Here is a 15,955-nt window from a genome sequence, read left to right as displayed (position 1 = left end):
AAATAAATAAATAAATAAATAAATAAATAAATAAATAAAAAGGGTTGCCTACGTGGCTCAGTTGGTTAAGTGTCTGACTCTTGATTTCGGCTCAGGTCATAATCGCTTGGTTTGGGAGTTTGAGCCCAGCATCAGTTCTGTACTGACATTGGGGAGCCTGCTTGGAGGTCTCCCTCTCTCTCTCTCTGTCTCTGTCTCTGTCTCTCTCTCTCTCTCTCTCCCTATCTCTGCCCCTCCACTGCTCACACATACTCTCTGTCTCTCTCAAAAGAAATAAATAAACTTTTAAAAAAGTTACGTTTCTTTTTATTCTTTTTCTTTTTTCTTCCTCTTCTTTCTCTTTTTTCCTTTTCTCTCCTTCTTTCCCTGCCCCTTTCTCTTCTTTCTTCATCCTCCTCCTTTTCTCCCTTTTTCCTTCACCTCTTTCTTCTCCTTGTTTTCTTCTCTGCCTCCCCCTCCTCCTTTATTAGAATTTCTCTCCACTAGACCTGAGTGGAGGCTCTCTGGGTATTGGGATTATATTATAAATTCAATTCCATGCCCCATAACCTGTCACGGAGAATGTGATTATTATTGGACATTGGGAAAAGTTGTTTTTCTACCTTTAAAACAATCATTATTTCCATGATTCAGAGTTCATGAATATGTTTCGTTGCATTAATGATAAACATTTCCAGAAGTCTTCAGAAAACCTATGTGAAAGCTAAATATGAAAGAAAGAGTTCTTATATAAATGTATGGTACACATAATTATGTCAACCACCTACATCACTTTTTACGTGCCAGGCATGGCCAAGAGAACATTGTGTTTATAAACTCTTGTTATTATTGTCCCCATTTATAAGGTCTAATATTACAAGGTTCTTTCCCAATTCACAAAGTTAGATTACTCATTTTATCCATAATAATTGTACACAGTAATTACTATTATAATTATGCCTTTCAAGCTGGAAGTGAAATGACAGACATGATTTTATATTTTGGAAAGCCAAGGAATGAATTGTCATTTGCCATGAAAGAAAAGCGTAGGAAAAATCTTTATTGTGTCAGATATGCAAATTAAATAGGTAATAGTAAGTCTTCATTTTTTTAAACTTGTGCCCACCATTCTAATCTGGGATGGGGTTTTGTTTGTTTGTTTGGTTGGTTGGTTTTGTGTTGCTTAAGATTTTGCTTGTAAGTAATCTCTACACCCAATCTGGCACTTGAACTCAGAACCCCCAGATCAAGAGTCCTGTGTTCCTGTGACTGAGCCAGCATGGCATCCCAGGGATGGAATTTTTAATAGGAGTGAGCCTTCTTTGTTTTTTGTAATGGAAGGACCCTGATTCTTGGAGTGATTTCTGTCTCCTCTACTTACAAAGAAGAGTAGCTTTGGGTCAGCCAACTTGGGGAAAATGTAAGCTTCAGTTTCCCTCAATGCATTTGGAAGGAGGGAGCTTGTTTAGAAATAATGTGTTATGTTGTTCTTCTTATAGTTTTAAATTGGAACATTCGCTAAGCTATATCTTTGAGATCCTTTTTTTCCTTTACCACAAATGAAGAAGAATCCTTGGAAATTTGATTTTTCTATACTTAAATAAGTTTAAAAAATAATAGCATACCAACTCTCCTTCTTTTGGGTTTGTGGTGACATTAAACAGTACTAAGAAGGTCTGTAGAAAAGGTACTTATTCAAGTTGATTTAACTAAGTATTTCTTGTGACCTTCTCCTCCTTCACCCCAATATCTATTAATATCTCCAGGCACATTCGCGATCTGTGCGGTGCAGTTTGTGTGGTTGCCATTGTGGGCTCAATCCCAATATATTATTTTTACTAACATTAACTTTTGCTGCATTTTAGTCATAATGAGCTTTTGGTCATAAGCAGTTTGACCTCGAAGCATGTAAGTTGAGAATAATTGATAGTGAACAGGGAAATTAATTTGGAAAGTAGACTTTTTGGGAGAATGTTTGTTTTTTTCCTTTAACAGTAGTAGTTAGGGCCTATGAGTTTAGATAGCCTTCAGACTATGATTCAAGTCCACATTTTGCGGAGCAGAAAAAGTAATAAATGTTACTAAAAGAATTGGAGGAGATGTTGCAATGCAAAGAACTTGTGGAATCTGTTGATTTGAGTTGTGCAGACAAATAATTTGAGGGGATGAGTAAAAATCAGGAGCTCTTTTTTGTTAGTCACTGTGATGGATATTTAGTACTCTATGCTTTAATTTGTACTTGTTATTAGATTTTTGTACTGCAGTTAAGCTTGTAAGCAGTTGATACATTATTAATCTGTTCTCAAAAGGCAACTGTTGGGGCATCTGGGTGGCTCAGTTGGTTGAGCGTCTGAATCTTGATTTTTGCTCAAGTCATGATCCCAAGGGTCATGGGATCAAGCCCACATGTGGAGCCTGCTTAAAATTCTTTCTCTCCCGCTCTCTCTGCCCCTGTCCTCAGAGCACCCTGTCTCTCTCCTTCTAAAAAAAGAAAAAAAAAAAAAAGACAACTGTTGTATGGTCGTTTCCCTCATTTGTACTTTGATTTGACCCAGTAATTGAAAAGGATGCTAATGATGCGTTCCTTTGGTACAAACTTCCTAGTCTTGGCTTTATTGCTCATAAATTATCCAGCAACCCATGTATGAAACTAGTTGAAGCCCTTTCCTGACTGGGGGAGATTTTATGGGGCTCTGTAATACCATCTAATGCTTTTTACTCTTCACAAGACCAGCATTCAGCAGCCTCCAAGAAGCGAGAGTGTGGGTCTGTGTTCCCCACGGTTTTGGTGCACTTTTCTTCCTCTTTTAAATGTGCCTCCTTTTTTGCTGTGTGGCTTCCCTACCCGATGTGGACCATTTGACCAATTTGGCTCCCTTCTGTCTGTTTGGACAAACACGGCAGTCCTAATTGTATGCTTGCTTATTTCACGGAGAATGTTGCTTTCCCGTAAGCCGGCGTGGGTAAATCATGGCAACGTATTGTCCACTCATCGGTTTTGCCAATATGTGAGATTTCACCTGAATATCTGGCAGTTTTTGTTCCCTGCAGTCCATGAACTTCAGCTCTCTTGTGACCTTGTAGAAGGAGGGAGCCGAGAGTGAAAGAGACTGAACCTTACCTTGGAGTGGAATTTTGTTTCTATTTTAGTCCACAGAGAGGGTGTGCCATTTTCTTTTTCCTTCTGTCGTCTATGAAGGTATAAATGCTTGGCTCTGTGACAAAGCTGTTCTGTGGAAAATCCTCTTGAGTTCCAGACTTAGCCTTTGTAACTAGCTAAATGGTTAAGGACGAGTCGTTTAACTTTTCTGGACTCAAGTTTCCTTATTTGGAAAAGGAAGAGGTCCGATTTTACTATCTTTGGTCTGATCTGAACTAGTGTTCTAGGATTCCAATATGCAAGTAATAAAAATATAGTAAGATCGGAAACTTGCCCTCAGTTACTTCCTCTAAAAAAATCACGAATAACAAAACTTGCTAGCGACGTCGTATTAACTTTGCAGGGGCAACAGAGGATAATGATTGCTTCTGAATCACTGAAAACCACCAAACTCACGCACAGTCGTAATCCAAATTAGTCCCATTTATTCTCACCAGCGCGTCCCTCCTTTGCCCATTTAAAGTCACTGTGATTATTTTTTGCTAGCTCTTTGGGAGAACGGGGTTATTTTTTTTTAATTATGAAAATGTTATTTCAGTAAATGTAACTTAATTAAAACGAGTATTTCTGCCAACTGTTTTAAATAAATACAGTATTCTTTTGCTGGTATGAAAGGAGTTACTATTTGCTGTCTCATTTCCTCACTAATGTGCTGGCGGGTTTCGCTTGAACCTGAGCTTGTGGAAGTTTATTCTTAACCAAAGCAGTTCCTTTTTCATGTAAGTAGGTTAAATGTGAATTGGGCGGCCTCGGGGTGCTTTTTTGTTCAGCTTTAAAAAGCCCCCTCAAGAGGGCCCCTTTTAGAAACGCAGAATCATATGTTTGGAAGATTGATCCAAATTAACATTAGAATGGTCCTTTTATTTTTAAAAATTATACAGACTCTCTCGAATATGCTAAATTGACATAGATTGAAATAACACTGAATAGGGGAAGTAAGACTTCTTGTTTTATTCTACCTTTGAGGTGAAAGCACTGAAATCAGAGAGAAAATCTCGAGTATGTTAAGGTACAATTTCTGCCCCTAAAATACAGAAGGAAATGTATTTGTACAAAAGGTCCAAATTAATGTCATTCATTTTCCTGTGACTTTGTATGCCCTCGAATGGTGCATGCAGATCAAGAGTTTATATATGTTTTGACTTTTGAGAAGCTTGTTTATTTTTAAAGAAATATTACATTAATAAATTCCTAGAATTACATTTTTAAATCATCTTGGTAGAAATGCTGGCCCTCGGTGAAGTATATTCACGTGTCTTCTGTTTTGTAAGTTTATAGCAGGGTTTTTTTTCCCTCCAGGCAATGCAAACATTCTAATTAGTTGGAAAGGGCTGAACCATTAAATGTCAGTAAAATTGCTTAAACTGATTTTTTAAAAATATGCTGGAAAAGCACAGGATTACGAATTATGCTTTGGCTATAATTCAGGACTATACAATAACCCAGGTCCCTAAAGGTCTAAGAAGAATGACAGAGAAGGCAGGATTTTCAGACATGTGCATTATATATGCTAATAGCTTTGCAGTGAGAAAGGTTTATATCTTCGTAATAGAGGAAACATTCATTTTTAGCATTTCAGACCATGGGGAACATAGTAATTACAACAGGCACTAATATCTGTCTCCTTTCTACCCTTGCTTTCACTCCTCCCCTTCCAAGCACTTGAATAATCCCAGTGGAATTAGTCAAAGGATTTTAAACTTATGTCCTTTCTAAAGACTTTTATTCTCTCTGTGGTACATTTAGGACAACATTGGCCCTGGAGGAACGCAGAGCGTAGCTCAGGTATATACATCATCACAGCAGAAGAAATTAAGCATGTTTTTCTTTACTTAAATATGTCCGTAGACATTTCCATTTATGTGATTTACAATGATGATTTTCAGAAGCACGAAACTGGCATATTCTTTGAGAGTCAAGACTGAGTCTAAAAGCTCCGCTCTTAGTAAAAATCGGTATCTTTCGTCAAGGAATCCCAGCATTAGAACGGTCTGGCTAATGTTCCGTCCTCTGGAACAAAAAAAATTTGCAAGTTTTTCGCCAGATGAAAGACATAAAACCAAGCGGTGGTTAGCCCTGAACCTGTAGTGGTTGATCTTTGCTTCCTTTCCTGATTCTGCTACAAGCCAACCCCCCTGTCTTCACCCACATTGGATGAATGTTGGAAGTTGCAGTGTCTGATAAAGATGCTCACGTTCCTAATTCTTAATTTTTAAGTAGTCCTATTGAAGAACACACACAGTTTCAGGAGTTAGCATCCTGTAACTTGTATCAGTTAGAAATGTGCATTTTAAGGCCTAAGAACACAGCTTTTCAGAAGGTATGTTTTACAAACTGTCTTTGACTCCAAACAGGAAAACATAAAAAGATAAACTCATAAACTTTCCCCCCCATTTACTATGGAGTCATATGACTTTACTTCCTTGTTAAAGGTATTAAATCATGTAGAGAATTTAGCCTGTTTTCTCAGGAATGAAGCTAATATCACAACAGACTTAAAGCTTGATGATAGGTCTGATTTCCTTTTTTTTCTATAATTTTAACTGTCTGTCTGTCTGCCTCTCACAGTAGTAAATAGCCACTATCGACTGTCTCTAGTAAATAACCATAACAGACTATATTGTTGAGGAAAGAAGAAGGCAATATATATGGACTTGACTAGTAGAGAGAATTCGAGGAATTGTGGGATTGTTTCAGCCTCGGTCACTGGGCAGCGAGTATAAAACAATACTTGCTCTTCAGTACCTTTTTTTACATCGAAAAGATGACCCATTTGGGGCACCGGGGCGGCTCAGTCGGTTAAGCGTCCAGCTTTGGCTCAGATCATGATCTCACAGTTCGTGGGTTTGAGCCCCGCATCAGGCTCTGTGCTGACAGCTCAGAGTCTGGAGCCTGCTTCTGATTCTGTGCCTCCCTTTCTCTCTGACCCTCCCCTGCTCCCACTGCCTCTCTCTGTCTCAAAAATAAATAAAAAACATAAAAAAAGAAAAGATGACCCATTTAAAAAAAGAAAAGGTATCCCTTTAAGCTGTCTACTTAGACCAGGTAGCTATTTATGACCATCCAAAAGGGCCACTCTGGTAACTACACTGATAGAAGAACTTTAAGTAGAAACTGTCTCCTCCCTTACTCCCTGGCTACCTCCAAGCCCAATGCCTATTTCATTATCCAGTCTGATTTTCCATATTAATAAAATGATTCTGTGTTCTTGAGCAGTCACTCCAACTCCCCCTCCTGCTGATATTTGCTCTAAGAGCTAATTCTTCAGACACCCCCCCAACCCCCCTTCGTCTACCTCACAAGATTGTACTCACTCTTTCAGTGTCTTTTAAAAATTTACTCCCACGGAGGGTCCCCCAAACCCTGGGGAGTTAGGACCTCCTTCCTTTCCACTGCTACTACCCTCTTCCTGCCACCACACTAAGGCACTTAACACCCTGCTTTGTGGCTCTTTGTCAATTTGTAAGGCTTATCTACTTGCCTTGAATTCTTAAAGCTGGACAAACTTGTCGTATTCATCCTCGTTTTCTCAGTTCTGGCAAGGTGCTTGGTGAGTGGTTAAGTACTCAATAAATATTTATAGAAGCCCAAAGAAAGGATGTGTGCTCATGTGAGTTTAGACACAGAGAGAGAGAGAAAGAGAGAGAGAAGGCAAATGAACAACTCCGGGAAGCAGTGTTATGACAGTAACAGGTATTATTTCTGTATTTTTATTTTTTTTTTTAATGTTTATTGTATTTTTGAGAGATAGAGACAGAGCACAGGCGGGGGTGGAGCAAAGAGAGAGAGAGAGAGAGGGAGGGAGACACAGAATCCGAAGCAGGCTCCAGGCTCCGAGCTGTCAGCACAGAGCCGCCACGGGGCTCGAACCCACGAACCACAAGATCATGATCTGAGCCGAGGTCAGACACTTAACCAACTGAGCCACCCAGGTGCCCCTATTTCTATATTTTTGTAGCTCCTACTAGCTTTCTACTTTACTTTTAGGTTTGGGTTTTAACAACAAAAAAAAGCCTTTGGCTGTGTTAAAGAAAGGTCATGTGAAGCCTACTGTGTTTTGTTTTGTTTTGTTCCCCGGGGTTAGAGACAGTGGGGACCCCAAAATGCTGTACTGGAGGCTTCTTGTAGTTGTGTTTAGTTTGGGAAAATGAGATTTTGAGTTTGTAAAATCTCAATGAAAATGAATTAATAAAAATTTTTAAATAAAAAAAAAACCAGGCTTTGAGTCTGAACAGAAGAGCCACGAAGGTTGCCGGAGAGGGGTATCAGTTTGCTCTGCCATTGGCCTTCTGGACCCCCAGCTCGGGCAGGAGACTAGTGTCTGCTTTTCTCCAGCTCTGCCTTCCTCCTGCATGGTGACGTCCAAGGTCATAGTCCCGGACCTGCTGAGTCCTGCTCTCATCACTTTATGTAAGAAAGAATGGTGCAATGACCAAATGTAAAGGAACGGGTTTTATTCAAGGGCTTGTTGTCTTCTTACCAGATCACTTGGCCGATATGAAACTGGTTAAGGCTGCTGAAGGCCAAGTGGAAGTTTTGCTGGTAGCGAGGGACTATGGGGTAGGGGAACAGAGGGGATTTTTGCCAGATAAACATTTAAAAAAATATATTTAAAAATTGTGGTAGAGGAAATTACAGAAGACTGAGACCATCAAAGAGAGGAAACGCCAGGTAATTACTAAACCTTCACTCCACGTTATCTTTTAGAGATAGAGGCCGTATCTCTATTCTCAGGGGGTGAAATGGTTCATGGCGTTGCTTTACCTCAAATTGTTTTAAATCCTCTGATAATATTGTTCGCCTTTTCTTGCTCAGCACCAGTTGCTTTGATTGCATTTGGTGTTGGTGATCATTCAGAAGCTAAAGCATTGCCATTCGTCCTACCTTGATCCAGTCATTTATAACATATTTTGATCACCCACACACTCAAATGCAGACTTGGCTTGCAATTTTGAAAGAAAATCTGTTTTCCTCTCCTATTTTGCCTTGTCTTACAGTCCGTCATTTTTACTCTACAATCTCTTAGTAATCTCCTGTAATCCCTGCTGACTCATTTCTCAGTAAATCACAAAAGATGGAGCTTTACTGGTAGATTTTGAGTAAGGAGTGATAAAAGGGAAGGACACATAGCATGAAAAACTCCATTGCGTTTTTTCCCCCCACCATGGTAGAGCTGTTCTCCAGCTAGCTTTGGTGGGTGGGGTTGGGTTCATGTCTCATCATCAACAGAACAAATGAAGGGGACTAGACGGCAAGGTCTAGTTTGCCTTCGGGAAGGATCAGTCAGCGTTGTGCCTGAGAAATAAATGTCCTTAATCCAGCCATTAGGAGCTTTGTAATGCTAGCAAGTCAGAGTCACGGTCTTGGGAGACCTGCCTTCCTCATTTATAGCAGTGACAACAGTATTATCTAATGAGGATGTTGCTGAGAGAGTTGAATAGCATAACGTGCAAAGGTTGCTCCCAAAGAGTTGCTGGCACTCAACAAATATTTGCTATTATTATTATTGTCTTTTGATTATCATCTTGAATAGTAAAACCAAGAACAGTAGTGAGACTGGGAGCCAGAGAGATAAGGACAAAGGGAAGTGTAGGATAAGAAAATCTGTTGGGGGTGGATTTGACTAATCTGTAGACAGAGACCTAGAGATACAGGAGGCTACAAAATTTTGCATAGATAAAATTTGACAGTCTGTTATAAATTATTATAAAAGGAGTGGTATTGCCCCTTGGAACAAAGCGGAATGATAAGGTAATAGCATCCCAATAAAATGGGAAACTGTGACACAATTTTAGAACTTGATCAAAGAATGAATGCTTGTTTTTATTTATTTCTAATTATGTAAAAAATAACCATGGTCGATCAAGGGGAAAAGATAAACTTGCATTAAGCCAGAGCTATTTACTACCAAAATCTGTTTTTTACTACCTAATATGTAAAGGGTGGAAACAAGAATTCAATCACTTCCCAACACTGTAATGTGAACTATTTTCTAGATGTTCCCTACTCATTTCTAGCTACAGTAATGAGAGTTCTTCTGAAACAGTGCCACAGAGCAGAACTAAATATGTGCTCCCCCCACACTGCCTGTTAGGGACATCAAGAAGGGAACAATTTCACTAACGGTTTGCCAAGGTCAACTTTTCTGTTTTCCAAAGAGTAATGTGTTTTCCTTGACAAATAATGTAATCCTTTCTGCGTTGAAATATGGGCCTCCTGATACAGAATTCTTTCTCGAATAATAATATAAATCCATGCTTTCTAATTTGACAGTAGGCTACTGTGTGGACCTTTAAGAAACAGTATCAGTATTAATTTGTTTAAAGAAAATGCATTTGTTGCTGGCTCTTTTTTATTTCTCCTTTTCCACTCTGTACTAACTAGGTAATAGTCCTTCATAAGAGAAGGTTTAAAACAACAAAAGACTTTCTTCTTCTCTTTACTTTCCAACTAAATTGTTCTCACTCCATGCCAGGCATCAGATCTGGGGTGGGCTTCCCTGATCTTCAGTTGACCCCCAAAGACTCTTCCACTGTCTCAGACTTTTATTTAGGAAGGAAACCTGTACGTGGATGGACTTGATTTTATTTTAACTTTGGTGGCATACGGGAAGGAGATTAAGAAGGTATTATGCTTTTGTGGGTCTTTTTTTCCATACTCTAGAAAATAGTTACTTCTAGCAAACTATCTCTTACTTCCTGGTTACCTGTACTTATCTTTTTAAAAGACTTCTGGGCACCTGCGTGGATCAGGCAGTTAAACATCCGATTTTGACCCAGGTTGTGATCTCGTAGCTTGTGAGTTCGAGCCCAGCATTGGGCTCTGTGCTGACAGCTCAGAACCCAGAGCCTGCGTCAGATTCTGTCTTCCTCTCTCTCTTTGCCCCTCCCATGCTCATGCTCTGTCTGTCTCTGTCTCTCAATAGTAAATGTTAAACATTTTTCTTAAAAAAAAAAAAAAAAAAAAAAAAGACCAGGGCACCTGCATGGCTCAGTAGGTTAAATATTGGACTTTGGCTCAGGTCATGATCTCACAGTTCACAAGTTCGAGCCCCACTTTGGATAAGCCCCCTTCTCTTTCTCTTCCTCTCCCTCTCTCTCCCCTCGCTCACTTGTAACCTCTCTCTCAAAAAAATTAAAATTAAAAATAAATAAATAAATAAATAAATAAAATGAAATAAAATACTTCTACCTCTTCTGCTCTACAAACTAACAGGCAAGCTGCCAGTGCCCCAGAGTGGAGATGAATTCACATCTTCTTTGGCCAGATTCCTCTTGCTACTCTTAAGAGTGTTTTACCTTCTTGCCTCGAATGTTCTAGAAAGGTCCTGCCTTTTCCTTTCCTTGCTCGGAAATTGTCGGGGTGGCTCTCTGAGCGGGACTGAATGAAGGCCTGAGCTGGGCGTCTCTCTTGATACCCCGAGCTCACTGTTAAATTCCTCTACCCTTAAACTCTGATCTTTTTAACTGACTTTTAGAAAATGGCCAGAGTTTTTTGTTTGTTTGTTTGTTAATGGCAAACACACAAAAGGCTTTGGGTACAGGAAGCTCTTGCTGGACACTGGTGTGAGGGAAAGAGTTCTAGGTGGGCCGTGGCACTGGGGAACTTGTTGGCCCCTCTTCGGAGACTGGGGAATGGACTTTCTGACTCAGAAAACTCGAGATTTAAGGATTAACAGCAGGCTGCTTACGTCAGGAACGCCTATCGCTGGTGCATCATTAGCAAGGGCTTTCCCATAATTTTGAGAGAGAGGCTGGCTTTCTTCCTAAACTCAGTATCTCCAAAGAGAAAAAAGGGAGAAAGGAAATTGTCAGGGTGCCTCCTTCCAGTACCGGGCGTGAGGGCCCAGCCCCTCCGGCTGCCTGGCCAGGTCCGACCTCAGCCTCCCCTGCTCCCCCTGCCTCCCTCCCCACGGCCCCACTTACTCAGGCTGGACCGCTCAGAGTGACCCACACATACCATATTCTTTCCCACCTCTGTGTCCTTTTGAGAACATATTCCTGAAAACTCTCCTCAGTTCTACCCCTGTAAAGCCAAGCTCTTTACCAAACTCAGCCCTCCCAGGCGGCCAGCACCCTCGACCTCGAGGGGGTGGGCCAGTCCACCCTCCACGTGCAAGCCTGCCCCCGTCTCTGCAGCCCCAGAGAATTCATTCCTTCCCAGCCCATTTATGTAGATCAACTTGAGCTAAAAGGCGATGATATCTATGCTGACATGTTTCATTTGCTTTTTCTTCAGTCCTCCAAGTAATATGCAAACCAGTGTCGAAAGAAGACTTTTAAACCAGGACAGAGACACTCATCCCACATCTACAGAGTCTGATTCTCCCTGCTCCTAGAGCAGGGACTGGCCTGTGTGTGGTCCACATTCCTGGGCATCCTCTGGATGTTTCCAAATAATATTGAAAGTAATTTTTCTGCTGTCCAACCTTCAGGAATCAGGAGTGTTTGAAATAGTATAGCATGAACTTTTTGTTTTTGTTTTAATTTTTTAATGTTATTTTTAAGAGAGAGAGAGGGAGAGGGAGAGAAGGAGGGGAGGGGCAGAGAAAGAGAGAGGGAGACACAGAATCCGAAGCAGGCTCCAGGCTCTGAGCTGTCAGCAGAGTCCGAGGCATGTCTCGAACTCATGAACCACAAGATCATGACCTGAGCCGAAGTCAGACGCTCAGCCCACTGAGCTACCCAGGTGCCCCCAACATGAAAGTTCTGTACCCACCAATGCCTAAAAAAAATAATTTGCTCTAATAATCAGTTACTAAAAAAGAATCTGTGTACATCTTGATAGTAAATAATATGAAGCACTCAAAACTTCTTAAAGTTTTCATGATTTAAGATTTTTGAAGCTCTTTATAAGTAGCTGATTATTAAAGGAATACATGTTACTTGCAGAAAATATGGAAAATACAGCTCTAATAATATGTAATTCCACCACTCAGCACGCATTTTCTTCCAGCGTTTATGTATGTCATGTATAAATAGATGTCATTCAGATACAAACTGTTGTGTTTACGTAGCCTGTGTGGTGACAAACACAGAGGAAAACGAAGAGAGGACAGAATATAGTACTTATTTATATTCAGGAAGAGCACAGTTATAAGCATAGGCTCATTAGGAAGAGGATGTTGCTTGAGGCAAGCTATATAATAATACTAGAGCTCAGGATGTTTGTTGCGGCAATTAAGTGAGATACTATGAAATAATATTTATTGAATGACTCTGACGTCCCAGACATTGTTCCAAGCATTTTTTACATAATAACTTTTTAATTTTCACAACAAACCAATGAAATGTAGACCGTGACCCTGCCTTTGATTGTGTGTAAATCATACTTGCGAGGGGCTTAGTGTAAAGTCAGAGGTAGAGTAAATGCTAGCTCTTTGTACATGAATGGTTTTGTTTTACAAAATGTATTCGCTAGCTAGCAATAGGAAGTTTTACAACATACTTTGCATTTTATATTTAAACACTTTCCCTGTATGATATTTGTATTTCAATATAAATTTACCACTTCGTGTCTTCAAGTCTAAATCAAAGGACATTATTCATACTCTGTCTTTGAGGGATGACATTCAAATTCTTACATTGGGAAAGGATGGACTAGTTTCTATATATTAGCTATTGTTGAAAGTCAGCTGATAATTTTTTTAGACACAGGTCATGACCTTATTAACTCTTCCCAAGTGGTTGGTAAAGTGAAGCGAGATTTAACTTGTTGCAAAGACTGATTGTTTTTTGCCTTTTCCTAGTTCCTCATGGGAGCCTAGAACCTGTGCCGTTGGGTTCTTTATCAGAAACTTCCTGAATAGGTGGGATGTGGCTTTCCGGTTAATCTAACAAATAGTGGCGATTTCTGCATTGATGTAGCTTCCTTTCCTAGGGTGAATGACACATGACAGCAAACATTTTTCCTTGGGTTTCTATAAGGTAAAATTTCACCCTTTAATCAGAAAAGAATACCAAGGTTCACGCATTGTTTGTTTTCACACCAGAGGTTGGCGTTGAGGGAAATTATAACCACAGCCCTAAGAACATCGTCAATAGCACCTAACAAGTTTAGTCTCAGGCATTTTCCTAAGGGACGGTCTTATCAGTGTTGTTGTAATGATATCAGTACACTTCTTGGGGCTCCTGGTTTGGAAAACCTTCCAGTCAAAACTTTAAAAACTATTAATCTTTACTAATTTTGATGGGCTACTTCGTGAAATGTTTTGATCTCTTTGCCAAAAGAAATATTTATGAACAGGGTTCTTATATCCTGCTGTCCCCTGGATGTTACTTCAAGTAAAATTATTTTAGGACTTCCAAAGGATAACTTAAACTTCTGTAATTTATGGCCAGTGTCTTTCCAGAATGGTGTCCAGATGCTGTCCTTATATCCTGACCTGTCTTTCCCTAAAGTCTGGTTGGGAAGTCTGTAGTTGCCGGATAGGACAGACAGACAACACTTGGAGACAGGAGAGTTCTCGTAAAGTAAGCAAGTGTGAGGAACATAGACCCAGTTGATGGTTCGGGAGATTCAGACTTTTAGAGAGAGTTTTTTGGTGATGCTTAGAAAGGCCTTTTCACTTTGAAATTAAAGTGCTTTCTCTCTCTCTCTCTCTCTCTCTCTCTTTTTGCTTTCAAAATATTGGACCAATGATATTCTGACTACGGTGTGAGGAAGGGATCTGACGTTTTCCCCTCATGGCACCTTATCCACAGATCGCATTTCCCACATGTAGTGGTATCTGCTTCTGGCCTCTCTCTTCAGTTCAGTTCATTTAGGCTCAAATGTGTGCTCACCTGCGGCGGCCACACTTGAGTCTTCACTTCCTAGCCCTGGCCTCGCGCCCTGGCCGCAGCCATTTTTGTTACCCGGAAGTCTGTCTGTCGCAGACTCATGCAAAAAGGCGAAACGTGGGGGCAGGGCATATGTGGGCCCTTGGTCTTTATTCAGAAGCTCAGGCGTGAGAAAATGGCATGGTTGAGGAAAGGAGGCAGAGAAAGCCCTCCTTGGGGGTACATCTTGGAGAATAATGAACTCATCTGGTCCCGGCGTGGTACTGTTGATCCAAGGGTAAGGCTCCCGTTGGTTTACAACAGTGCTTGTCCCCTGTGGCCTGTTTGCAGCTGATTGCAGCACAGCTCCCCTTTGAGTTCACAGCAAGCCTAGTGTTGCAACAGCTCTAGTGGTGTCCGAAGTAAGCCAGCAAACTGGCCATCCCACCAGCTCAGTGGGCATGTCTGCAGTCTGAGGAATGTCCCAGAAGACTGTATGCTCTTGCAATGTAGCCAAATAGGGGTTTTTTTGGGTGTGTTTTTTTTTCCCTCTCTCACCCGTCTATGAGTTAGTTTGCGGTGGCTGTAGTACATGGGAAGGGCCATCTGTAATTTACGAGGCAGTGTACGTTTAAAGGAATGTATTTGGTTTGTGGTGAGGAAACTTCCTTTTTCAAAGTTATAACGGGCTAGTCTCTAATATAATTCTCAGAACTATGTTGGGTTTTTTTTTATGTTTGTTTATTGTTGTTATTCTTGGAAAAGTTGCTAAACATATTTCGGAAACAATGTATTTGTCTCTGTCAGAGGTTTAGTACCAAACCCCAACCTTTCTTCTCTTTCAATGACTGAATCCTGACAATTTTAGACTACATGACACTAACATAGGAGTTATTTCCAGTGAACTCACCATGGTAAGATCGGCCGTATTAAGGTGAACAGTTTCTGTTCTCTGACGTTCGGGAACATTGGACAAGGCTTTAAAATTGTCATGTAGTTAAAAATGTTTTCTTCCTGGGGCGCCTGGGTGGCTCATTTGGTTAAGTGTCTGACTCTTGATTTCAGCTCAGGTCGTGATCTTACGGTTGTGAGATCGAGCCCTGTGTGGGGCTATGTTCTGGGCATGGAGCTCGTTTGGGATTCTCTCTCTTCTTTTTCTGCCTCTCTCTAACTCTTGCTGTTTTTCTCTCTTTCTTTCAAAAAAAAAATGTTTTCTTGTTTTCTGTTTGCCAGAGGAAAGAGTTCACAAAGATCAAAACAATCCTATTTACTGATGACTTCTGTATTCATGTCTATTCATGAGCTGTTTATAATAGAGTTAATTATAGCTTAAATTATTTATGGGTGTTATGAGATAAGCATTTGATTAATAATTAAAGTAAATTGCTATTAGGCTTACGTAGCTTTAAAGTGCTGGAGAGTTTTCTTGGATCATTTTGGTCATTTGTTTTCACACATGGAGCTATGAAAGCTAAACAGAAAATTAACTTTCAAGTTAGTTCAAGTGGTTGCACTAACTTCTCCTTCACCATTCTCTGGTATTATTTCTGATATGATTAAAATCAGTCCTAGACTCCAGATGCAAAGTTGGAAAATGTTTAGTAAAAGGACCCATGATTTTTATATGTATATATACACACATATATACACACTTCTTCAGAACTGAGAAAAGAATTTTTCACTTTACATAAAATAGGCAAGAGTATTCCATCCTTTTGAATGACTGTCATCCTGAGAAAAGTGGCATAAGGGGGTGCCCGGGCGGCTCAGTCGGTTAAGCGCCCGGCTTCGGCTGAAGTCATGATCTCTCCATTTGTGGGTTCGAGCTCCAAGTCGGGCTCTGTGCTGACAGCTCAGAGCCTGGAGCCTGCTTTGGATTCTGTGTCTCCCTCTCTCTCTGTCCCTTCCCCCTCTCAGTCTCTGTCTCTCAAAAATGAATAAACATTAATAAAAGAAAAGTGACATTAAAACATCATTAGAGAAACCGCTTTAATTTTCTTCTTAAATGAAAATAGATTAAGAATCTGAATGCCCCCAGACCAGTGGTTAGACCCAA

At 40.3% G+C, this 15,955-nt stretch overlaps 1 protein-coding gene across 3 annotated transcripts in view; it reads left to right on the top strand.

Annotated features, from left to right (window-relative positions):
• The window catches only part of TOX (thymocyte selection associated high mobility group box), a 303,389-nt gene that overhangs the window by 48,249 nt on the left and 239,185 nt on the right, over positions 1 to 15,955 (top strand). The window contains exon 1 of one of the 3 annotated variants that reach the window (XM_029923704.1): positions 6,795 to 6,832. The exons of 1 other annotated variant lie outside the window; for it this stretch is intronic. Coding sequence is in view for 1 of the 2 variants with exons in the window: in XM_029923703.1 (XP_029779563.1) it covers positions 14,811 to 14,813 (3 nt within the window). In the remaining variant the exon portion in view is untranslated. Of the gene's footprint in view, positions 1 to 6,794; positions 6,833 to 14,747; positions 14,814 to 15,955 lie in introns of those variants that run through there. One more of the 3 variants, XM_029923703.1, reaches the window with a different exon arrangement.

Source organism: Suricata suricatta, chromosome 15, assembly GCF_006229205.1.
Source record: "Suricata suricatta isolate VVHF042 chromosome 15, meerkat_22Aug2017_6uvM2_HiC, whole genome shotgun sequence".
Taxonomy (NCBI): Eukaryota; Metazoa; Chordata; class Mammalia; order Carnivora; family Herpestidae; genus Suricata; species Suricata suricatta.
This window is presented reverse-complemented; position numbering and strand designations above follow the sequence as displayed.